General features: G+C 48.9%; 1 protein-coding gene across 14 annotated transcripts in view; it reads left to right on the top strand.

Moving 5' to 3' along the window:
* UBR4 (ubiquitin protein ligase E3 component n-recognin 4) overlaps positions 1 to 26554 on the top strand; it is a 1980383-nt gene that overhangs the window by 1667399 nt on the left and 286430 nt on the right. For all 14 annotated transcript variants that reach the window (XM_085609056.1, XM_085609055.1, XM_085609054.1 and 11 more), the window contains 3 exons: positions 19535 to 19673; positions 19899 to 20024; positions 21193 to 21321. In XM_085609056.1, the coding sequence (XP_085465182.1) occupies positions 19535 to 19673; positions 19899 to 20024; positions 21193 to 21321 (394 nt within the window). The remainder of the gene's footprint in view (positions 1 to 19534; positions 19674 to 19898; positions 20025 to 21192; positions 21322 to 26554) is intronic.

Genomic DNA, 26554 nt, shown 5'->3' with positions numbered 1-26554 from the left:
ATAGCATAGCAAGCCCCTATACACTAGTAAGGGAACAACTGGACTCTTTACACGGTATATCAGATTATTGATATATCACATAAAGAGCCAGCTTCCTACAATCTATTCTGAGTAAATGCCCATACTCGTTGCTCTCTGCAGTGGTGGACAGCAATAACCTATTGCTCATCAGACCTTTCCTCCAACCTCTCCCGCAAATGAACATTACAACCTATCCCTCAGTTTGAGGGTGGAGGTGCACTGCAGTTGCATCACCGTTCAAGGCACCTGGACTTACCTCAGAGTCCTGGTGGTCCATCTAACAGAGTTTCCTCAGTCTAATCAAGGGGAAGACACTCTTTATAAAGGCAGACAACATGACCGCCACGTGCAGCATCCAGAAGCGGAGGGGACTCATAAACCAGAACTGTCTGCCCTGGCTCAGGAGATCTGGCTTTGGTCAATCTCCAACAAGATCCACTTGCTGAGGGTGAACACTGACATTTCAGACCTGCTCAGCAGGACACAGCAACAAGTCCTTGAGTAGATCTCCACCCACAAGTCCTCCAAGGAGACTTTCATGGTGCACACCAACAATAGACCCGTTCTCCATCCCCACAAATGCATCGTGTTTAAACTTTACATCCAGGTACCCACTCCCACAGTCCTTGGGCAATGCACTATGGATAAATTGGTTAGGGATATTTGCCAATGCTTTTCCTTCTCTTTCGCTCTCATCCTATACATTGTGAGGAAGATTATGGAATTGTCCATGAAAGTCATTTTAGTGGCCTCAGCGTGGACCAGGCTACCTTGGTGCTCTATGCTGCTAACGATATCCATCAACTCCCACAAAAAGCTGTTGCTGAGTCAGACCTTCTCAGTCAAAATCAGGGTCAACTTAGACACCCACACTCCGAAAGGTTCAGTCAAACGATTTGGCACCTGTGGTACTAGAATTTGGTTATCCTTACCTCCCAATGGAGTGTATGCTTTCACAGCCGGAAGTACGTAAAACCACCACAAAGTGCATGTTACACAACCAAGTAGAAAAAATGTGACCCCTTTAAGGTCTCAGTAGAAGATATAGTTTGCTATCTCCTACACTTGAAAAAGTCATCCTGGCATACACCGCCATACGCTTACATTTAGCCAAAATAGGGAATGTTTGTCTCTCTTCAAAATCCCTTTGGTGAAGACTTTTATGGAGACTTATTCCACGAGAATGCTTGCTACCCTGGCTGGAATCTTAGCATAATTCTCTCATGGCTCAAGGGGCCACCCATTAAACCCCTCCCCACTCCTGTGGGCAGACCGGCTTCAAGCCTTGTAGTACACAAAAAGACAGTCACAGTGGAAATTATTTGCGGTGTATCAACAGACAATACATGATCAAATAACAGAGGACATTACGACAACACCAAAAATGACATCCAGTAAATGAACAAGCTTTACTAGATTTAGAAGAGTTGTCAATAGATCAATAATTTACAAGTCAGGCTCTAATTTCACATTTTTGCAAATTTTGAAATATAGGTGCAAAACGTGGGGTGATAAGTGCTAGGAGTGGGGTCAGTGCGAGTGATTGTGAGTGGAGAGGTAGTGCGTATACATACATCAAACTTCAATGGTAGGATACCTATCCAGCCAGATTTCTGGCACATACAATAAATGCAAAATCATAAACAACTGCCACAGTTAATATTTCACTGTCATCCAGTTTTGATATAGAATGAAAGAAAAGTCAACGTTTCGACCCCTTTGTGGACCAGCCAACTGAACTTCTTGGAGGTGGGGTCTTCTTCAGGACAGGAGGACAAGAGTGATCGGGTGGGGGGGGAGGCACCTAGGGACAAGAATATAAATTACTGGGGTGTGTCATGAAAAGGGAGTAAATCCAAGGGGTATCTATCAAGCAATGTGATTTACCAGCATCAGCAGGGGTTCCTTGTGCTGGAAAACTGAGGTTGTCTCTATTACTTTGCTCCTGCAAAGTAATAGAGACAGAAGTGACAAAAAATTACGCTAAGGTCAAAATGGCACCGGTCCAAATGAGTACGGTAAGGGCAAAGTCACAGACCATATACTCACTGATTGTTGTGAAGAGTATACGACATAGGATCAAAGTAAGCTATGTTGGACTGAATTAAGCAGTCAAATTGGCACTGGGTTCGTTAGTAACCTGTAACAGGGTGAATAAAACAAGGGGAAGGATCATCATAATGATGTTGGTCAGACACGCGCAGTGAAACAGCTAGAGGATAAAAGCGATTCTAGACAGCATGCCGAATATGCTAACACTCGGAGGGAATGTTAACCGGTGTTATGGAATACAAAGTAGAACATGACGATGGCAGTCGTTTAAGGATTAAAAGCGCATATAGCAAGGCGAAATCCTACTTAGCGAGACGCTTGTGAAATAGAGTAAAACCGTCTGCACTAAGAAGGTGGAAGCAGGCGGATATAATGCGTGTGCTCAAAACCTCAGATGGAAGGCAAATTAGGAAAATGTAACGTGCGTCTAGCAATCTATAACTAGAGGGATGGAAAGCGCTTGATAAGAGAGAACGCGTACAGTCAGCATGGTTAAAGCGCTGATATGTCCGTTAGTGTAAAAGCGTTCGTGCAAAAGCGCATTGAGGTATTAGCCAGGGAAACCTTCTAAAACGAAGAAGAAAATTTAATTAAGCGGGCAGGCGCTAGAGATCGGAAGCGTGTGCTCAAATTTAAAAGAGCCGCGTGTCCCGATGTTAAACGGGAACGGTCGTTAGTGGAAGCTTTTTAAATAAAGCGCATTCGAGTTACAAACAAGACCTACCTCTCAGCAAAGCGTCAGATAACTTTGACAGCTAACCCCACAAGGTGTCACGTGGGCGCTTAAATAGTTGTCACGAATTTGCATGTTATGCGTGTGTGTCGATGCGTGATTGGTGCTCCTGAGATCGGTTGCCAAGGGCAACGCTCCGATCGCAGAACAGATAAAAAGCTCTCATTTGAAGCGATATGAACGCAAAATGATGTGAATTGTTACATTGGGCAGATTGAGTGGAGCAAAAAGAGTTAAGGGTGTGCCTAGAATTGGTTTTAGGCAGGCTCTTGAAGTTATACATATACAGTTATTTTTAACCAGAAACGGATGACAATAGTATTGTAAAATTCACACACGGGGATCTGTCTAACCATGTTAGCGCACAATCTGTTGGTGAGGTTCTATAGGGAGTGTAACATACATTTATCAACCATTATGAATGATAGATGGACAATAGTATTGTGAATCATAACCAGCTCGCTACCTGAAATAGCGCACATTTGGGTATTTAAATCCACCCAATAATAAGTTACTTTACGTAAATTTGTGTAACTCCTGGGCCAAATTGCGCCCGATGGTTAAAACATGTATATGCGTGGAACTACCATAGTGGTGTCAACAGAACCTCAACTATTCAACCGTACCTTTCATGTGCTCAAAGAACGGAAGTCCGCTTTTACTAGGGGCCATTTATTAAGGAGAGTTGGGCATATGTGGCATCAAGTTCATTCAAGCCATCCTGTACAGACTTAAATCGATCCATCCATTTACACTCTCTGGTGTTCAGTATCAATCCCAGATGCCCAATGTGACTACTTTAATCAGCCATTTAAAGGAGTCGGGGGGGATGGTTGGATGTTTGGAAATGTTCGACCATTGGAGCCCCCATGGTTCCGCATCTGATCCTGCTACAGTGCTGCAGGATCCTACATTTCACCTTTTGAGTTGTCTGCCATTTTTTGTGTTGCAGTTAGTGAGAGTTTTAAGATGGACTGTGCAGTTGCTATGACTGAACTTCTTAGTTTCAATTGTCAGGTAACAGGCCTTACAATTCCCACACTTAAAATGTCCCACTACTTCAGGTAGCTGCCACATTGACTGAATAGTCGGCTGCGGTGGTATGTCCAGGAAGGATTTGACCACATGGTCACGGATACTTTTGCCCTTCTTAAATGAATGCATAGGGGGTTCTGGAAGTTGTAGTTCTCCTGAGACTAAGTGCCAGTGTTGATTGACGATCTGTCGAATCTCATTGCTTCGTGTGTTAAATGTTGTGACGCAGATTAACCTGTCCATGTTTTGAGGACGGATTTTGGGGGTAAGGAGCATATCCCTGTGGTTATGCCATGCTCTCTTTCTGGCCCGTTTGACTAGTCGTTTGGTATAGCCTCGTTCAACCAATCGATGGATCAGGTCGTCTGATTCCTTGAAGTCGTCCCTCTGGGTGCAGTTCCTCCTGATGCGCAGGAATTGGCCAAATGGCAAGTTATCACGTAGTGCCCTGGGGTGATGGCTGCCATATCTCAACAAGGTGTTCCTTTCCGCGGGTTTCCGGTATAGGGTGGTGTATAGGCAGTCACTTGTGGTTTTAATTGATATATCCAGAAACTCAATGTTGGACTTATCCTGGTGGATAGTGAACTGGATATCAGTTGATCTCCCATTGAGCCACACAAAAAAGTTGTGGAGTTCCAAATCACTCCCGGTCCAGACCATAAAGACGTCATCTATGTAACATTTCCAACAAGATACCTGGTCTCGGAAGGGGTTCGACATGTTATAGATTTAGTTTTGTTCGAACTCATCCATGTAGAGGATAGCCAAGTCCGGGGCGAAGCTTTCACCCATAGCCACGCCTTTAGTCTGCATGAAATACTCATTCTGGAAGTAAAAGAAATTCTGGGTCATCGCTATCTCAAGTAATTGAATAATAAAGTCAGTTGGAACACGTATGGGTGATATCCTCGTGTCCAAGTATTTCAACATTACTTGTAGTGCATGCTGCTGTGGGATGCTGGTGTATAGCGAGATGATATCCATGGTTACAAGGATTTGTGTGGTGGGGTCAAAAGACATACCATCAACAAGATTAATTACTTGCATACTATCTCGAAGATATGACTCAGTTTGCTCCTCCAGTGGTTTGAGGAAAAAATCCACATATCTGCACAAAGGATCCAGGATGTAGCCACATCCTGAAACGATCGGACGACCAGGTGGTTGTTCCATGCTTTTATGTACCTTTGGCAGGGTATAGATGGTAGGTAACCGCGGTTGTTTCTGATTAAGGTACTGGAATTCAGATTCGGAAAGGTAGCCGTCCTCTTTGCCCTTTTCAGTCGTACGAAGTATCACCGTGCTAATCCTTTTGGTAGGGTTACAATTAAGTTTGGTGTAGCTCACTCCGTCATTCAGTTGTGAGTAGAGTTCCTTCTTGTAGTCATCAAAGTTCTGGACCACAATGGCCCCGCCCTTATCAGCTGGTTTGATCACGATAGAGCGGTTGTTTTGAAGACTTTCCAGTGCCACAAGCTGATGTAGGTGACGGACCCCCATCTCGTGTGCCTATGGTGTCTGGAGCGCGACCACGACCGAATTGTTTGCGGCAGCGGTCCTGAAAGCGTCTGGAGGCCCAGCAGTTGGCTCTGTCCTATTCAAGGTCCCGGTCGAGAGGGAAGTCGCGGGACTGGTTGTGAACCCATCACCACCACTCCTCATCGAAGTTTTCGTCTTCGGGTAAGTCGAAGCACAAAAAGAAGGCGAAGAAGCATCGTCGCTCTTTGTGTTCTCCCCGTCTGTCGGCCGACGCAATGCAGGTTGTGTAGGAATCTGGCTTTATGTATACTACACCAAAATAAGGTATAGTGTGTATAGAGTCCAGGTGACCCCAGAGGTAGGCTGAGGTTTAAGTGAGATAGAACCTTACTCTATTTGTGGTAGAGTGGTCGAGCAGTAAGGCACTATCAGAGGACAGCGTTAAGCATTTGATGTACACACTCAGTCAGCAAATGAATTCACACACTCAAGAACTAACTCTAGGCCAATTGTTTTTGTATAAAAAAATATACTGTTTTATTTTTAGAACCAAGCAAGCCTGGCACAGGTAAGCATTAAATACTTTACAGTAATAAGTTGCTGATTGTAGAACAGTTTAAAAATGCAATAGGAATTGTACTTGGTTTGATTTACAGGGGATGCAGTAGGTTGCAATCCTTAGCCTATTCATTTCAAAGTACTGCATTTGCTTTTTCAGTAAATTACAGGTAGGTTACTTTTTACGTTACTTTTCGAACTCAGTGCTGGATACCTAGATTCAGCACTGGGACATTTCCTGCAAACAGGTAAGTAAATACGTTTTGGTTATAAGTGCGATTTTTTTTTTTTTTTTTTACTGACATGCAGTTTTATTGATAAAACTATAAAGCGTACAAAAGATAATGTATAGCAATCGCGTGTCAGCAAATATTTATCATTTGTACATCACCATGTAAAGTGTTTTGATTTGTTTTGATCCTATTAAAATCTTTCTTTCCATCACATTTCAAAATAAAAAAAAAGTGTTTTTATAACTAACTGAAAAACATTTTGAAATATTCGTACAATTCAGTTACAAGTTTATTTAAATGTTGTGTTCGAAAAATACTGACATCCAACAGCCTTTCATTTTAAACTACCTGTACCCCCACAATAGTCAGGCAGCTCACTTTACTTTTCTTTCTTTGACTGCAAAGTTAGAGGATTTTTTTTTTTTTTTAAAAACCTTTATTTTCAAATGTCTGGACACAGCTATTCAGCCGACAACCCGGAGGTTCGGCAGCTTCGATAAAGAGGAACAGACGCGTCCACAGTACAGTGAAGGAGGAGTGCAAAGATTCAATTTTTAAATAAACACAAAACACACAACAACCCCCAGCAAGGCAAGAACACTGAATGCCCATGGTGATAGCCCCCCAGGGGAGGCAGGACCCCAATCATCTACCAGTTACAGTACTGTGAAAAGAGGAAGAAGGGGGACAGCAGAGGCCAAAGAAGTCCATTAACCATACTGAGCTGGAAAGAAGGTTAGGAGGAAAGCTGTTCCTCGGGGGGATCCAAATCAGGGGCAAGACATATTCCACCCCTGTATTGATTCCACCGCCCCCAGATGGCGTGCCACTTCCGAGGGCGGCCTCTAGCGCAATATACCGTCTTCTCCCTTAGCATACTCCAGTCCATATTTTCTTTCCACGCGGTCAATGTGGGGTGCCCCGCGGAGCCCCACAATCGCGCGATATCTCTCTTAGCGACCATGTTACCCAGAGTCACCCATTGGGTCTGTGCCTCATCGTGGTCAGTGGGCCCCCAGACATTCAGGAGGCAACACCGCGCTTCCGGCTGCATAGCAATGCCCGTCACCTCCCCCATCACTGCATGGACTCTCCTCCAGAATTCCGTAATGACACCACATTCCCAAATGATATGCAGGAAAGTACCCACCATACCACATCCCCTCCTGCATAGGCCGTCCTCCGAGAATCCCATGTGAACCAGCCTTGGCCCCGTCACATACACTCGATGCAGTATTTTAAGCTGCACCAGCCTCAGACGCGACGGGATCGCAACCTCCTTAGGAGAGGAAACAGCAGACTGCCAATCCTCGTCATCCAACTCGAGGCCATCCCTAGTCCACTGGTCCCTCAGCCCCAGAAGCATATCCGCCCGGACGTTGATCAGTTTCTTATAGATGAGCGAGATCGTGCTCTCGGGCATATGGCCATCAAGGACCCGGTCCTCCAAAGGAGAGGACTCAGGCACCTTCTCACCCTCTATGAGGACTGATCGGAGGGCGTGACGCACCTGAATATAGCGGAAAAACTCGGATGGCCCCAGCTCATACTCCTTCTGCAACTCTTCAAAGGACTTCACCCTCCCCTTAATCAGCACATCTCCGACCCTGGAGATGCCGATCAAGTCCCATTTGTCAAAGCCTTTTGTGTGCCAAAGCCTACCCAGTCTCTCAGATTCAAACAGCGGGGTAGCGAGGGTGAGCCTATCCTTCCAGCCCAGCGAGTCAGTTGCCATCTTCCACACACGCACCGCCACCCCAGTGGGCCCCGTGAGGGACGAGTCCAGGGACCGCGAGTACAACGCCCTGTAATAGTTACCACCACGCAGCAACCACCTGTCCATGGCATACCCAGGGCTGAGGGCAGGGCCATAAAACCCATGATTAATCGCACTCAGCTGGGTGGCCCAATAGTACCGTCGGATGTCTGGAAGCGCAATACCCCCGTCGTACCATGGAAGTGTCAACTTTGCAATAGCTATTCGCGGCCGCCCATCCCACAGCAACGTTCGTTGGAGGCCTTCGACCTCCCGAAAGTAGTTGGCCGGTACCCAATCCAAAGTATTCTGCAGTGCGTAGAGGAACCGGGGAAGAGACATCATTTTGAACAGGGCCGCGCACCCAACGAGGGAGAGCGGCAGCCTCCGCCAGCCTTCCACATCCCGCCTCAGGCGCGCTAGGGGGGGAGCAGGTTCCTCTCATATCGCACAGCAGAGTCCATGGAGATAAAGATCCCCAGATACACGAAGCCCTGCTGAGCGACCTGGATCGAACAAGTTCGAGGGATCGGTGGAACCTCGCCACTAAGAACATATAAATACGATTTACTCCAGTTGATAACGAGACCCGAGTTCCTACCGAAAGATGTGAGTACGTCACAGACCACTATAAGTGATTTCTTGGGTGAGGCAAGATACAACAGGATGTCATCAGCATAGAGCGAAATACGGTCCTCGTGTTCAGGCGACCATCTAAGTCCCCGTATATCCGGGTGCCAGCGTGTCCACGCAGCCAGCGGCTCCAGGGCGAGGGCGAACAACAATGGCGACAGGGGACAACCTTGCCGAGTACCCCTCCCAAGCTGAAACGGAGTCGACGCCCGGCCATTTACCACCACACTCGCAAGAGGGCCCTCATAGAGCAACCTCACCCAGCTCACAAAACCGTGGCCAAAGCCGAACTTGGTCAACACGGCCCACAAATATGCCCATTCCACCGTGTCAAAGGCCATCGTGGCATCAAGAGACGCCACAATAGCTGGTTCACGCAGCGTGCCCGCCCTGGCGATTACACCATGAAGGCGCCGAAGATTTAACGCTGTGTTACGGTGCGGGATAAATCCGGATTGATCCGGGTGGACCAAGTCACCGAGTACCCTAATCAATCGGGCCGCCAGGATTTTAGCCAGAATTTTCGGCTCTGCGTTAAGGAGTGAGATAGGCCTATATGAGGCGCACGTATCTCGGGGTTTGCCCTCTTTGTGTATAACCACAATCGTCGCCAGTCGCTGATCCAACGGGAGGGCCCCACTCCCCCGCGCCTCCACGAACATGGCGCGCAGGTGAGGGGCGACCCTATCCGGAAACAGCTTGTACAGGTCGACCGGCAAGCCGTTCGGACCCGAGGCCTTGCCCGAGTTCAACGCGCGGATAGCCCCCGCCACCTCATCGACCGTTATGTCACCATCTAGATCGTCCCTATCTATATCGGAGAGACAGGGCAATGCGATATCACGCAGGAGGTCACGCGAGTCCTCGGGCGGCCTGTCCGACACTGAGGCATAAACCTTACGGAAATAGTCCGAGAAACACTGTACAATCCTCTCAGGTTCCACAATCACCTCTCCCCCCTCTCCCGTCAACTCCGGCACTACTCTATTAACCCATTCTTTTTTGTCCAGCCAAGCCAGGAGTTTCCCGGCCTTGTCACCAACATCATACAGGCGGCCCTGCTGTTCCCTACTGAGGGTCTTAGCGGCATTCGTCACCAGGTCCTTATACTCGGATTGCTTCAAGCACAGCTCATGCAGTGAGGCCTCTGTAACCTCCTCCTCCAGCGCTCCCTCCAAAGCCGCGATCTCCTCCTCAACCTGCAAAACCTCGCCATCTCTCCGCCGCTTGGCAGCCACTACAAGGGAGAGGGCTTCCCCTCGCAGCACGGTCTTAAATGCTTCCCACAGCGACACTGCCGAGTCCACGGATCCCTGATTGTCCTTGAAAAAATTATCTACTGTCTTTACCAGCGCGCTGCGCATCTTGGGGTCTCGGAAATACCAAGGGTTGATAGGGGCCACCCTTCCCCCTCCCTCCCGACCTAGATCCAGCCTGACCCACACTGGCGAATGGTCAGATATACCACGCGCCATGTGCCTGGCCTCGGACACCAATGAGGCATGCGCAGCCAGAGTGAGTAGGTAATCAATCCTGGAAAGGCTACCATGCGCCCCAGAGTGGAAAGTGTATTGGCTCTGTGTGGGGTGCCGGAGCCTCCAGCAGTTTATCAGGCCAAGCGTGTCTAGAAAGTCTGGAAGCCACTTCTGAGCCCCCCCTGTGTCTCTGGGCGGGTATCTATCCAGCAGACCGGAGCCAACAGCGTTGAAATCACCTCCCACCACAAGCATACCCCCCGGGAGATCCAGCAAGGCCCTACCCAGATCTGTGAACGTGGAGGCCTGCAGGGCCGGCGGGACATAAACCGAAACTAAAACCAAAGTTCTTCCTTCCCACCGCCCCGCCACCGCCACAAACCTCCCCCTATCATCAACAATGGTGGAGTCCACCTCAAATGGTAGCGAGGCTCTGACTAGGATGCCCACACCCCTGGACCCAGAGGAGAATCCCGAATGAGCTATGAATTTATAACCCTTCCTATTCAGAGCATAGCACGTATTACCTATAAGATGCGTCTCCTGCAGCAGGGCAACATCCGGCAATGACCGTTTCAAGAATTGCAAAACAATCCCACGCTTAATGCGATCCCCCAAACCATTAACATTCCAGCTTATAACACTTAAACCCCTACCCCCCATCCCCAAACGTAAAGAGGCCCACCCCACACCCGAAGAGCCACCATGGAACAGTCCTGGAAATAATCACTATGCCTTGCGGAAACAAACCCCCCAACAACAAACCCAAAATCCCGGAAACCCCCCCCAACCTGCACCCCTGCTGCAGCTTACAAAGCCCCCCCAACTTGCAGTGTGCCTGTCGCCCTACCAAACCCAAAATCTACAAAAAGTACCCTAAGGGAGGAAAGAGCTTCCCTCGTCCTCCCACAACCTCCGTATTTACTGCAAGTCATTATCTAAAGTCAGTCCGAGTCTGTCCGGTTCCGAAGACATCAACCTTGTTCATCCCGGCCACTGTCCCCGTCTACGGCAGTGTCCTCTTCCGTGCGTCGTCGAGGCAGAGCGTCCAGCCATTCATCCGCCATGGCAGGCGACTCAAAGAAGAATGTTCGGTCTTCAAACACCACACGTAGTCTGGCAGGGAAGAGCATGGCGTATTTCAGTTCCCTCTCCCGAAGCCTCCTCTTCACCCCCAGGAAGCCCTGCCGCTGCCTCTGCACCTGCTGGGTGAAGTCAGGATAGAAATTCACCGACGCGTTCTGGAAGGGGACCGGGCCCGTTACCCTCGAGGCCTGCAGGATAGCGTCCCGGTCTCGAAAATGAAAGAGCCGGGCGACAATCTGCCTCGGTGGGGCCCCCACCTTGGGCCGCCCACCCGGCACTCTATGGGCCCTCTCAACTGCGAAGAACTTCCCTAGACCCTTAGGCTGCAGATGGTTGAGCACCAAGTCCTCCACGAGCAGGTCCACGGAAGTCTCGTCCGAGGACTCCGGGACCCCGACAACGCGCACGTTGCTGCGCCTGGCCCGGCTCTCGAAGTCCTCCAGCCGACGGGCGGCGAGATCACTCTCGGTCCGCAACTTACGGACCTCGGTCTGCAGGTCCGAGACATCATCGGCGAGGCCCGTGGTCTTGATGTCCAGGGATTTGACCCGTTCATTTGTTTTGCCCAAATCCGCGCGGATCAGATTAACATCCACCAAGATGGTATCCACTTTGTGCGCCAGGGCATCAAACTGTCTCCCAATCGAAGTCTGCAGCCCGTCGAGCGCGCCCATGACATCCTGCAGTGAGAGCTCCGGGGCCAAGGGTGAGGCAGTCTTCTGTGTGTCCGGGGACTGGCTCGGTGCACCCGGTGACCCCCTCTGCTGGGCATAGCGGTCCATGTTATTGGCTTGAGTATAGGCTCCCCGCCTGGTGGCCTTAGGCTTCGGCCGGTCCACCTCTGCTTTGCCCGACATGGTGGGCTCAAGTAAGTCGGTTCAAACAGGACTGCCCTCTCTCAGCGAGAGAGATCAGGAGTGCTCCGTCTTGCGATGGGTCGCCAGTGTGGCATGCAGAGCGTCCAAATGATAATAAAGCAGCCGTGAGCACTCCCTGGGCTGGGCAGACAAAGGGCGAGAAAGTGAAAGGATAGGGACCTCCGTCCGGCAGTTCACACCTCGCCTGGCCGCTGTTGTTCAATTAGAGGTCGGGCATCCTGCCAACTCGAGCCCCTGGCATCCCTCGGAGATAGGCCTCAATCTTCCGCCATGCATAACTCCGGTTCCCGGTGGGCGATTCGACCTCGGGTGGCATCAATCGCCTCCCTGACAAGTCATCTACACGATGCCATGCATACAAACAGGATTATATACAGGATAGACGACGGAGGGCACGAGGGTCTCGGGAGCTCAAAGCTCACGCGGCCATCTTGGTCAAGCGCTAGGCTCCTCCCCTTTATTCGTGAGATTTTTAAAGAATATTTTTAGATTTCAAACTCCACACTTTGAAACTTTTTGGAAGAAAATTGTCAATGGTATCCTATGGAGGAAAACCAGGTTATCGGTTCTCAGGTAAGTTATCGACTGTTTGGAGTTAAGGTTCAGGGGCTAGACTCTGGGGTCCCCCAGGGTCAGTGGTGCACTCTGGTTGCACCCTCAGCGGCACTAGGGCGGCTCGGTGCAGAGTGTTGAGGCCCAATGTTATCCAATGGGGGATAAGGGGCCTCCGGTTGGTGGCAGCTGACAAGCAGGCCGCTTGGTTGTGGGAGCAAAGCTCCTAGGGTTTAGGTCAAGGCAAATGGGGAAACAAAGTAGCACAAAAGGTGCACCCTCAGCGCCACTAGGGCGGCCGGATGCAGGGTCCAGGTCGGGTGCCCTGTTGTTTTCAATGGAGAACCTCCAGTTTGCAAAAGCACTGCAGGCAGGGAGACGAAGGACTTCTGGGTGTGACCACCACTTCGAGAGGTAAGTTGGGAAGTTAGGGGTTGGTTAGGCACCGTCGGTTTGGACACACAAGGCTGTGGGGCGTCTGGTGCAGCGGTGCCTTTTGGGGTGGGATCTTCTTACCAGCTCCGGTTCGCGGTTGGGGGGAACTTCTGGATTTAGGCTGCAGGCGTCAGCTGGAGGCTTGAGGCAGGTCAGGGCTCGCCGGATCTCGGGTCAGGATCGCCAGGGTGACCTCCTTGTGGTGTTTTTCCACTCGAGCTCAGGCCAGGTTCGGGGGGTGCAGAGTGGGCTGGATTTGCGGTCTCAGGCTGCTGCCAGAGGTTGCAGTTGAACAAATCCGGTGTTCACGGGAGAAGCAATCTTTGGAAGTGAAGGCAGGCAGTTTCTCCGGGGTTATGAGGTTGCTGGCTGCAGGACACACCAGGATATTGCAGGAGCAGGTTTGAGGGGGAAGAAAGGCCTGTAGGGCTGGGGCCAAGTCAGTGGGCGTCATTAAATCCCACACTGGCATCGGTGTGGGTTTAATGTGCTGAGAAGTTTTATACCAAGCTTCTCAGTTTTCAGTGTAGCCATTATGGTGCTGTGGAGTTCGTAATGAGAAGCCCCCAGCACCATATACTCTTAATGGCAGCACTGCACTTACAATGTCTAAGAACGGGCTTAGATACTGTAGGGGTACACGGCTCACGCACCTGTACCCTCACCACTGGTATAGGGCACCCAGCTAGAGGGGTGACTGATCGATGCCAGGGCAGTGGGTTGTAGCCATGTCACACAGGGATGTGTGCCACGTTGACTCTTCACTTTGTTCTGCACCAAAACAAGCAGCCTGCCAAGGCAGTGTGTGTGTGTAAAGGTAAAGGGCCTCTAAGGGTGGCACAATAAGTGATACAGCCCTTAGAGTTATTCCCTGGTCACAGTGCCCTGGGTACCTGTGGTACCATTTACCAGGGGCTGACCTGTGGCCAGAGATCCCAAATGGGTTCGTTTTGGGGAAAGAACACAAGCACTGGGAACCTGATTGGCTGGGACCCAGGGCACACCAAGAAAAAGAAGTGCATCAGTAGGGGAAACATCCTTAACATCGCAGTCAGTACACTGCAATGCTGTTACATATTGGTCATTACGACGACTGCGATGTTACCACGCTATACCATTACAACGCAAGCCTTTACATCGACTTGCGCTAGATGGCGTGCTAACATTACAAATAGTGTAGTTTACTATCCCAACACCTTCCTTACTGTCAAGTGGACTGGAGTTGGAATAGTAAATTACACTTTTCTAATGTTAGCACGCCATCTAGCGCAAGTCGATATAAAGACTTGCGTTGTAATGACATAGCGTGGTAACATCGCAGTCGTTGTAGCGACCGCGATGTTACGGCACACGTTGTACTGACTCGCGTTGTTACGTCATACATCGATCAGTAGTCTGGCAAAAAGTGGAGGTGTTATTGCAACAGAAACCCACTTTCCTACAGGTTGTGGACGGTAGTCGCCTGCGGAACCTGTTGTGTCGGCCGAGCCTCCATCCCTTTCCGGGAGCCGGGGCAACCCCTGCCCAACTTTTCAGCTTTTACCAAGCCCTCCACTCCATCTTTGGGCAGCCCTACTTTACCGGCTGTGGGCTCTAGGCCTTCGATGCGGGTGGCTTCAGCCCCGGCGTCGCAGGGCCCTGAGGGAGGTAGGCCTGGATCCAGATCGGCTTCGGTAGAGCATGTGACACCTCCTCCCTTGCCAAATCCATTGGCGACACCTCCGCCCCCTCCAACCACGGTTATGTCCCCAACCGACATCGACCCCAGCCTCCCCCTCGATGTGGGCACGGAGCCGGACCTACGTTGGGACTGGCGCTGACCGGTACTTTTGTACCCATGTTCTCCCTTGGTGTTCCCTATTGCCCTGAGTGGCTACCAGAGGAGGGTAAGGAAGACTGGGAGGAGTCAGTGGACCCTCTGGCAGACCAGTTGAAAGAACCGGACTGGAGAGAGGAGTTTGGTGAAGCCAGTAGTCTGGACACCTCCCCGGACCTTGGCATGCTATCTCCCCCTACCGTGGCTACGGAGGAGGGTGCATCATACGCAGTGGTGTTGTGTAGGGAGGCTGAGGCCTTAAACCTCAAGCTCCCAACGGTGGCAGTCAAACCTAACCTCCTGACAGAGGTGCTTCAACTGGCAGCGGCCTCTTCGGAGCCCCTGCTGCCTTTCAATGAGGCCCTCACGGACATCCTTTTGGGCACTTGGTCCAAGCCCATCACAGGGGCTCCTGTGGATAGGATGACTGCCCGATGCCACTGCCAGGCCCCGGGCGACCCCAGTTTCCTCTCTCAACACCCACCCCTGAGAGCTTGGTGGTCCAAGCCTCGACTTCCAAGGGCGCATTCCGTACCGCACCACCCGATAGGGAATCCAAGAATCTGGACCACCTTGGGAAGAAAATGTTTTCTTCCTCCATCTTAGGATTGCGGTTGGTGAAATCGCATGTCTCATGGGCTGTTACTCCTTCTCTGTGTGGGTCACAGTTTCTCAGGTGCTGCCACAGTGCCCGGAGGAGGCCCAGGCCGTGCTCTCGCGTGCAGGTGCCGAAGGGAGAGACTCAACGAAAGTCGCCATACAATGTGGGCTGGACACCGCTGATTCGCTGGGAAGGACAATTTGAACGTCAGTAGCCCTGAGACGCTATGCCTGGCTGAGGTCGACTGGCTTTTTGGGTGATGTTTAATCTATGCTTTTGGACATGCCCTTTGATGGCAGTCACTTGTTTGGCGACTAAACAGACAACGCGCTTGAGCGTTTTAAGGCTACGGAAAGGTGCCCCGCCACGTTCTGTCTAGAGCCACAGGCCTGCGCTAGCTGTCCAGTCTCTGCGTGGCCAGGGGACGTGGGATCCACCGTCATTGGTCTGGGGGCCAGTGGGCGGGCCAGTCCACCAGCGCCCCGTCTGCAGCAGCCTCTGAGCCCTCCTAGTCTGACCTTTCAAGGCCACCATTCGCCAGTGGGCGGCAGGATTCACCATCACCTCCCCAAATGGCTCAACATCACGTCGGACAGGTGGGTTTTGCAGATAGTCCGATGGGGCTACTCCCTCCCCTTCGAGAATACCCCTCCATTCATGCCACCTCAATTCCATCGCATATCTGACATCACTTGGCCCTTCTCCAACTGGAAGTTACGGCTCTCTTGGCCAAGAGAGCCATCGAGCGAGTTCCTGCCCCAGACGTAGATCATGGTGGTTGTTCCCGCTACTTTCTGGTGCCCAAGAAGGACAAGGGCCTGCATCCTATCTTAGATCTTAGATCTCAGGAACGTCAACTGCTTCCTCGAGAAGAAGTTCAAAATCCTGACACTGGCTCAGGTCCTGTCTGCCCTCGACCCTGGAGACTGGATGGTAGCGTTGGACTTGCAGGATGCTTATTTTCACATCCCCGTCCTGCCCGGCCATCGGCGTTACCTATGGTTCACAGTAGGCCAAAAGAGTTTCAGTTTACCGTGCTCCCCTTTGGCCTTACAAGCGCCCCTCAGGTGTTCACGAAGGTGATGGCGGTGGTCGCAGTTCATCTGCACAGATCAGGGGTTCCAGTCTTCCCCTATCTCGACGACTGGATGTTGAAGGCTCACCTCCAGACTACGGACGATCTCCTGCATTCGCTGGGGTTCACCTTCAATGTGCCAAAGTCACACCTGATTCCCTCTCAGAAGCTCCTTTTCATCGGAGCAGTTCTGGACACAGTGCACTTTCAGGCTTATCCTCCCAAACAGCGTGTCTGGGATATTCGTGCTATGATTCCGATCTTTCAGCCTCTATCCTGGGCTTCGGTCAGAATGACTCTGAGGCTACTGGGCCTCATGGCCTCCTGCACCCTGCTGATGGACTATGCCAGGTTGCATATGCAGGCTGTGCAGTGGGACCTGAAGTTCCAGTGGGCACAGCATATGGGGAATCTTTCCAATTGCGTTCAGATCTTGGAGGGCACTGCACACTAATTGCTGTGGTGGCTAACAAACCAGGATTGGGTCAACGGCAGGTCCCTCTCCCTTCCCCAACCAGAGTTCACAGTGGTGACAGATGCATCACTTTTTGGTGGGGCGGCCACATGGGGAGGCAGAGATCAGAGGACTCTGGTCCCTGGCGGAACCTTCTGGAGCTTCAGGCAATCTGTCTTGCACTAAAGGCATTCTTTCCTTCTGTCAAAGGGAGAGTAGTGCAGTTGTTCATAGACCACTCTAATGTGGTACTGCAACAAACAGGGCGGGGTGGGGTCGTGGACCTTATGACAGGAGGCACTTCGTCTCTGGAAGTGACTGGAACATCAGGACATGTCCCTGGTGTTTCAACACCTGGCAGGTTCTCTGAACGCCAGGGCGGACAAACTCAGCCACCGGTGCATGATGAATCACGAATGGTGTCTTCACTTGGAGGTGGTGCAAGGCCTCTTTCAACTGTTGGAAGAGCCTTGGTTAGATCTATTTGCCACCGAAGAGAACATGCAATGTCAGCAGTTCTGCACGTTGGAATTCCCAAAGTGGCACTCACTAGGCGACGCTTTTCGTCGCGAGTGGAGTTGCGGTCTTCTCTACGCCTTTCCGCCTATACCACTTCTGCCCAGAGTGCTGAAGAAGATTAAGCGCAACCGGGTCCAAGTCATTCTTGTGGCCCCGGACTGGGCAAGAAGAGTCTGGTATCCCGATCTTCTGCACATGGCCATCGATCCTCTGATCAGACTGCCTCTTCAGGAGGATCTTCTGTCGCAGCAGCCGGGGACGGTCCTCCACCCGATCCGGTCTAGCCAAAACCTCCTTGCGTGGAGATTGAGCAGCGACAGTTAAGAGCCTTCGACCTTCCTCCCGAAGTCTGTCACATTATCTTGGCAGCCAGGCGTCCCTCCACCAAAACGATATACACCGGTAGATGGAACAAATTTATGGCATGGTGCGCAGCAAAGGCTGTGGATCCCCTTTCTGCCCCCTTTCAGAGGTTCTTTCTTTTGCCCAGCAGAGCTCCTCTCTGGGCACTCTAAAAGGCTATCTTTCAGCCATTTCGGCCTTTCTTTGGCTTCCTGATCAACCTTCTCTTTTCAAGTCTCCTATTGTAAATCGCTTCCTTAAGGGATTACTCACTTGTTTCCTCCCATTCCTTTCGTTATGCCCCAGTGGGACTTGAACCTGGTTCTCACCTACCTTATGTTCGCTGCTTTCTAGCTGCTACATAACTGTCATCTCGGACTTTTGACACTTAAAACTGCCTTTTTGGTTGCCATCACTTCTGCTCGCTGGGTGAGTGAGCTTCAGGCTCTATCTTCTAAACCTCCTTTCCTGGCTGTTCATCCGGACAAAGTTGTTCTTCGCACTAGGCCTTCTTTCCCTCCCAAAGTGGTTACCTCTTTCCACATAGGACAGACCATCACTTTGCCCACCTTCTTCCTGCCCCCGCATCCTTCTAAAGAGGAGAGGCTCCACCGTCTGGATCCAACACGCGCGCTTTCATTTTATCTGGATCACGCAAAGCAATTCGGGGTGAATGACCAGCTCTTTGTTGGCTATGTGGGCGCAAAGAAAGGTCGGGCCGTGGAAAAGCGGACCATCTCTCGATGGGTCGTTCTTTGCATCAAAATCTGTTATTCCTTGGCAAAGAAGGAACCTCCAGTGGGGCTGCACACCCATTCAACCAAGGCAACGACAGCCACTACTGCTTTGGAACGTGGAGTCCCTCTTCATGGCATCTGCCAGGCAGCCACATGGGCTTGATTTCACACATTCACCAAACATTACTGTCCAGAGAGACAGCTTCTTTGGCGGTTCAGTTCTCCAGGACTTTCTGGTGTGAACTTAGTTCACAGAACCACCTCCGGGGTTGGTATTGCTGGGATATCTATTCTAAGATGAGGAATCTATAACTAATAGTCTCTCTCAGATGAACAAGTTACTTGCCTTCGGTAACAATATATCTGTAAGACACTTATATTAGATATGGATTCCTCACCGCCCCACCCATCCTCCCCATTCTGCAAACTGACTTCTAGGGTAAGGGACTCCTCTTTCAGGCCCTGTGTACCAGTGGTGAGTGTCTTGCATGGCTCTGCGCCTCTGGCGTGGAATGTCGTGTAAAGAACTGACGTCAGCGCTCAGGGGCGGCCTCTAAGTAGATACTGCAACGTCATTCCGGCGATCACGACGCCAACGACTAACGCGGAGACGACCGACGCCACCTCCCGATGTGCAGGGGTACTGCTGAAGAAAAATTCTCCGGACCCAGTCTGACGCCTGGGGGTAATTCCAAGGTGAGGAATCCATAACTAATATGTCTTTTACAGATATATTGTTACCGGAGGTAAGTAACTTGTTTGTATGGTACATCTTGCATGGATCCAAGGACAGGTTTAAGTAGCCCAGAAGCTCACTGCTATTTAATTGACAGCCATACTAGCCAAGGTGGGATTGCTGAAAAGGCAGTAAATCTTTCAAGCTGCTTGCATGGGAATTAAGATTTCCCTAAAAATCACTGTTTCCTGCCACAAGCCTCTGTCACATCTTGGGTATGTATACATATTCTAGTCCCTTTCCAAGTTGAGGTCGACAAGAGCATAACTTTATCTCCCTCCCAGTGGTGATCCCTTCCCAAATCAGTGTTTCTTGCTGTTTATAGGTCAATTAACTACGATGAGAAAGACCCCTTTCTCTGCAATGCCTGTGGTTTCTGCAAATATGCCCGGTTCGATTTCATGCTGTATGCAAAGCCCTGCTGTGCTGTGGATCCCATTGAGAATGAGGATGATCGCAAGAAGGTCAGTCTGGTCTCTAAATCTTATGCAATACTTTCAAGGACAAATGTACTACATCAGTCACTTCTTCCTGGGTCTTGAGGTGAGGGGGAGCCATTTGGGAAACGTTTTGAGCATCAGCAGTGCTCTCCTATATTGGGGTGTGAGACATTGGGGAATCCTTGAGAAATGTATTAGGCCGCTTCAGCAAAGTTTAGCTGCTCAGACTTGTTTATTCTTCGTTTACAGGCAGTCACGAATATTAACACACTTCTGGACAAGGCTGATCGTGTGTACCATCAACTGATGGGGCACAGACCCCAGTTGGAGAACCTCCTGTATAAGGTGAATGAGGCTGCTCCAGAGAAACCTCAGGTACTTGAAGCTTATTGCATGTTTTGCTGCATACCCTTAGTGTGACTGTCAATCAATTCGTACTTGTAAAGCAGGGCTTGTCACCCGAGAGGGTATCCAGGCACTTGCTGCTGGTCGGTCGCAAAGCCTGGTCTCGAGCACCTTCCTAAATTCAGTCAGCGAGAGTGCGGTATGGAGGGGCCAGGTATTCCAGGCTTTGGCCGCAAGATGGGAGAAGAATCGTCCTTTGGTGCAACAGTGGTGTATGGGAGGGATCTGTGCAAGGGAGAGGTGTGCGAAGCGGAGGTTCCTTTGGGGTCAGTGGAAGTGCAGGCGGTGTCATGTAGGCGGTGATTTATGTAGGCGGGTCCTTGGTCGTGAAGGGCTTTGTAGGCGTGGGTCAAGAGCTTGAAGTGGCATCTCTTCTGGACCGGAAGCCAGTGGAGGTTTTTCAGATGCTGAGTGATGTGGGTTCTCTTGGGCACGTTGAGGGTCAGTCTGGCAGCTGTGATCTGGATTGTCTGGAGTCGTTGTTTCATATCTGATCAGGATTCATTTTGATCGAGAATCTTTAGAATGTCATCCAATACATGAATGAGGGCCGATTCAGTGCTGTGCCAGACCGAAAGCCGGATTGATGTTGGTCCAAGAGCTGGTAGTTCTCGATGTGGGTACAGAGTTGGGCCTGAACGCATTTTTCAAGGAGTTTCGCAAGGGTGGGTATGTTGGAGATAGGTCGGAAATTATTGAGATCTGTCCTATCAACGTAAGGTTTTTTTAGTATAGGGGATACTTGAGCTGCATTTAAGCAATCTGGGATTGTGCCTTGTGACAGAGACGCATTTACAATCCTTGTCCAGGTAGGGATGAGTGCATTCTTGATTTCCTTGAAAATGGATGGGGGTAACGGGTCACTGAAGTGGTTGGACGGGTTGATATTCCGGAGAATCTTTTTGATGTCTTGTTCACTGAGCGGGGTAAAGGTGTCCCAGGCCGCATTGTTCTTAGGGATCAGGGGGATAGAGTTGAGCTTTTCACAGGGAACTGTTTGATCATTTATTTTGTTGTCATAGTGGGCTTTTCCTTTGAATAGATTCAACCGATGTGATTGGCACCAGTGTGTTTAGATCAAATATGGCTCCTCTTTCCTGAATGCTGATTTGTGAACCGTGTTCTGTTGCTTCCACAGGATGACAGCAGTAATGCTGGTGGGATCAGCTCCGCATCTGCCAGTGTAAATCGGTACATCCTTCAGCTGGCCCAGGAGTACTGCGGTGACTGCAAGACCTCCTTTGACGAGCTCTCCAAGATCATTCAGGTAAATGCAGTTGCATAGCTGTCCTAGAGCTGTGTGTGATTACTCTCGAAATCTGAGTCCAGATCGGACACAGCTTCCTTCTGTCACTGACTAAATCCAAAGCCAAGATCATTCAGAGCCTTTGTTCAGTTACCACCTGAAGTCCTAAAATAAGTAATTTGCATTTCCCCACGGGCACAATTTCAAGAATGCCTCCATCAGAGTGTCTTATGCCAGTGTCTAAAAATCAAGCAGAACTGTGCCACGGAGGGATGGGCATTGTCCAGCAGATACTGAGCCAGTTTTGGGACACTTGTTAGATGTGTTAAGGCTTTCAGTGTCATATAAGAAGCTGCTCAGTTTAGTCTCCCTTGATTTTGAGAAAAGTACATAACATCAACCATCTTGATGGTGATATATTAGTTGTAGTCTTTACAGGTAGAATGCTTCACATAACCGATATTTGTGATGGAATATTTTACCAACAGATTCCTCAACCTATGAATTCTCCCAGGCAATCAAGACTGATTCCGGTATTTTTCTTACCTACCTGCAACCACTGTAGGGCCCGTTCTAGGCATGGTGCTGTTAAGGCCTTTCTACACCGACGAGTCCAGGGCATTTAGTTTATGATCCCAATGTTTGGGACTTACTCCTGGGATCCAACACAAATGGTTCCGTGGCCTCATGCATCCTATTGGAACCTCATGCTGGTGATACATGCACGCTCTGAAGTGGGATCTGTGCTTGCAGTGGGAGCAGCACTGGGGTTGCCTTTTGGACAACATCTGTATCTCTGGAAGGACAGCCCACATCCTCGATGGTGGCTGTTGGACACCAACCAGATCTACAGCAGGCCATTCTCCCTTCCTCATCTATAGCTTACAATATTGACAGATACATCATCTTTGGGCTGAATGCCACAAGGTGAAAATACAGTTCATGATGAGCAGAGACTCGCAAGAGAACCAGAATGGGATGAGTACGTAGTTCTGGATGAAGAGTTCTGTGCCAGAAACCAAAGACTCCCCTCCTGATGACGTTGATAGGCTCTATGCTTTGATAGGCACCCCTCCAAAATTCAAGCTGCCTGTTACAGCCACAGGGAAGTCCTGTTTTCTATTTGATTTCAAAGAGAAAGTTAGAAGATTGATTGGGTCATGACCCATTCTAGATCATATTTGGTAAGGCGGTGTTGAAAATCCAGCTGCTGTCTCTGCTAGTAACTGAAAAGCAAGAAATACAAACCCCTGCATTTGTACCTGCCTGTCTTTTTTTATTTTTTGAAAAAACTTTTTATACCAAGTTTAAAAAAAAAAATATATTTTTTTGATTTTACAAGTAGGCAACCATACAAAGGTGTATTAAACCATGTAAACACAGTATCCACAGTATAAGCAGAATTCGACCACTGCGTGTTCCTGAGTGTCTTAACTTGGTGTCCATGGGCGCAGAGACTGGGTAATGTTAAGAACAGTGGTAATCCAGGCACAGTGCGGATGCTACATCTATTAGCACTCTAGACCCCAGCCTATAGTCTATGCCCAGCAGATGTGTACAACTTTTACGTTCAACCAAAGCCTCCCCATCGCCGCCCCAGCAGGCTGTCTTCGGACCTCTCAAGGTGGGTGTCTGTCCCCACCCCCTCCCCCGTTAAGGTGTTATCTCTGTGTTCATAGTTCTCCTGTTGCCTTCAGTGTGCTAAGTTCGTGCCGTGGTATAATTTACTCTTCTTGGGAAGGGGAGAAGTGATCCTCTCCAGGTTAATGTTTAATAAAATGTGCCTACCTGTCCTCTCTAAGTGTGGAATACTACATCGGCCAATTGCCCAAGTGTCAGCTGTCTGAGGGTCACCCCCGTGTTTTAGTTACTCCACTAATGCCACCCATGCTCTGGGTGCTTCTAGCAAGCCCTGGCCCTGTTTAGCCATTCTGGTCCTGATCGCTCCTTCATAATCCAACCAGTGTATGACTTCTCTCCTCCTGGTTTCTGCACTGGGGCCTCTCCGACCTTTCGAGTTCTGAGCTTTCTCTCTTTTAGCCAAGAGAAGCGCCAAGTCCTGAAATCCGCTAGTGACTTTAGTCTTAGAGGTGAATGGAAACCAGTGTAGGAGGCAGTCTTGTGGTGTGCTGTGAGCCCCTCTGTCCAATACCTCAGTTAACGTGTCCGTGACCGATGTCCCCCCCCCCCGCCCAAAAAAAACAGATTCGGGCAGCTCTGTTTTTTAAAACCAAGTTAAGACCAAGTCTGTAATTTCTGCCGCAGCCCAGAAATCATGGAATCCCACTACTCCTTGCGCTGTACGACCCAACACATACAGAGGGAAAGTAGACTGTATGGGAATACCAGTCAGTGTGCTTGGAAGAAAAGTCAATTTGTTTGCTGTAAACTCGATTAAGGTCTCTAATGCTTCAGTACTACTTTCAAGGCATGACCGCCATTTATTGCACAATATTGCCACCCTTAATCAACAAGTTGTCAGATGAGGGTAAAGCACAGGCGAGGTTTATTTTGAGATATAGGAATATTAGTTCTGCATTGATAGATTCTATGGATTCATCCCCTATAGGCTTCAAACAAATAGGCATCACTGTAGTGACACACCAATATGGGTGGTTGAAAGTGCTCGTTTCTGGCCAGAGCTTCAAACCTGAGTAATTGATAGGCCCTTTGTTGAGGCCTATGTATTTGGGAAGAAAGTTGACAATACGGTACAATCAATGAAGACTGACTCATTAAATCTCTTTGATTACTACAAAAGAGGCAATTTTCAGCCTTTAAGAGATACGACATTCATATATCAGTCCAATAAGTTTCAATCTTCAAAGATTTATGGATCTTCTCAAGAATTCAGCCAACACTACTGGAGGCAAATGAATCTGTCCAACAGATTAAACCAAAGGTGTGCAAATCTTCTTGCCAAGACACCAAAGAAAATGACTTCATTCCACTGCAACTGTCCCTACTGTCTATGCCGGTAAAGGTGGGAAGTCAACTCTTTGTACAAGCATGGAAGGAAATCATTACATACAGATGTGTTTTAGATATTGTAATAAAAGTGTTCACTTTAGAGCAGTGGTTCCCAACCTGTGGGCCGGGGATCCGTGAAGCCTACTCAGGGGGTTCCCACCAGCTGAGACAGGGAACCAATGTTAACAGATCAATAAAGTCTATTTTAATAAAGATGCATAATGTCAAAATGTAGGCTAAACATTATTGGTTTGTGGGAGCAGTGCAAGTGCATCAAATAAGATAGAGAGGGATGATGAGTGGCCTCAACTGAATTTAGAAATGCTCCAAACTTCCCAGTATGTATGTTTTTTATTTTGTTTGTGAATTAAGTATTTCTCTGTTAGTTTGAGGAATGCCTGTTTATGTATCTTTTATGTATTGTCTTGCATTTCAAATGATCGAAAATGCTTAGACTGGGTTCATCAGCTTCCATTGATGACTCATTGGAGGTCACCAGATTCAATAATAATTTAATTGGGGTCCCCAGGTTCCAGTAGTGATTAAGTGGGGGTCCACAGACGTCAGAAGGTTAAGAACCACAGCTTTAGAGACTTTAGAGTTTATTGTAATTCCTATAAACCAACCTCTGAAGGAGACTCTCAAACACCTTAAACAAATGAAACGGGCAACTAATACATTATTTGACGACCGGGGGTGTTGGTACCTCAACACGAAAGTTTGAACACATTTTTCTCAAGAAATGTTCTTGTAATTAAAAATCACAAGAATAGTGCCTTATATTGGACTTGAGGACTGCTAAACAAATAGAGAGGCATCTGTCTAGTAGTAATAGACCCAGAAGGCACCTATTTCAGTATAGCTGTTCACCCAAACAATGGACGGTATCAACATTTCAGGTGGACAGGGTACAGTATCAATTCAGGGCTTTGCGATTTGGCCTAAGTCTGTGGCAGAAAATATTTATCAAATGCAATGTTCTGGCAGCAGGCTGGTGGAAATGCCAGCCCTGTCTGTTTACCCATATTTAAATGACTGGCATATCAAACGTTATCTTTGCCACAAGCCTTAGAAGCACTTCAGAAAACATCTCTTCTTCCAAAAATGGTTTTAACTTGAAAGAGGAAAAAAAATTCTAACTCCAACAAACTTTCTAATCTTTCTGGGAGGAAAGAAACACAGATGTGCTTTGAAAGTCTCACCACAACAGCGAGAGTGTTAAAGCTTCACTAAGTGGCAGTTCTCATTCAAAGTCACAGCAAGGTAACTGTGAAGAAACTAAATGATCTTCCAAGGCGTAGCTCACCCTGCATCCCCATTGCTCCTCTTTATCTGAAAATGCTGTCCACACAGCTGAGTGATGTGTGTTGTGAAAAAGGAGAACACTGAGATCACCAAGTAACAGTAACAAAGGAGATAACAAAGTTCTTGGGGGGCTAAAGGAGGGCGATCTTTTCTGTGGTGAGTTGTTACTTCACGTCAGGACGCAGTCTCTGATGGCTGATCTCTGATAAAATGGGGGAGTCTCACATGAACGGCATGCATGTATTATTGTTTTTTATTTTTATCAAAAATGTTATTGAATTTTGTCATTATACAAGAATGGCATGCATGTAAGTGGGAAATCTTCTCGACTGAAATCCAAGTCCCATATCAAACCTTTAGAGATTAGAGGAGCAAGACTAGCATTCCAGGCCTCTCTTCTTCAAGTCAAATATTTGTTCATGTGTTAATTTAAATGGACAGCACAATGCCTATGATCAAGCAGAGTGGCACAAGGTCTCTCATCCTGTCACACAAATCATGACATATGTGGTTTGTTCCATAGAGAATGATGTAGAACTTTATGAAAAACACATTCCATACCTTCAAAATGTTTTTAAAGAAGAGTCTTGAGATCACGGGGACCCAGCAATGAAGAGAACATCCATTGTGCACAGTCATTGTGATTGCACCAGTATAATCAAAATATTACCGTAAGAAAGTGGCTCTGTATATACTGTTCCCAAATAGGTACAGTGTGCACAGAGTCCACAGTCCCCAGAGGTTTGGCAGAGGTTAAAGTTAGATATAACCTTACTCTCTAAAGTGGTAGCTTGGTCGAACAGTAAGGCAGGATCAGAGGACAGTGTAAATCATTTTTTGTACACACTCAGTCAGCAAATGGTCTCACACACTCAAGAACTGAACTCTAGGCCAATGGTTTTGTATCAAAATAAATAGTTGTTTTATTTTAGAACCAACAATGGGTATCAAAATATACTTTCTCAGAATGAGATGCTTT

The sequence above is a fragment of the Triturus cristatus genome, chromosome 1_2, assembly GCF_964204655.1.
Source record: "Triturus cristatus chromosome 1_2, aTriCri1.1, whole genome shotgun sequence".
NCBI classification, from domain to species: domain Eukaryota; kingdom Metazoa; phylum Chordata; class Amphibia; order Caudata; family Salamandridae; genus Triturus; species Triturus cristatus.
This window is presented reverse-complemented; position numbering and strand designations above follow the sequence as displayed.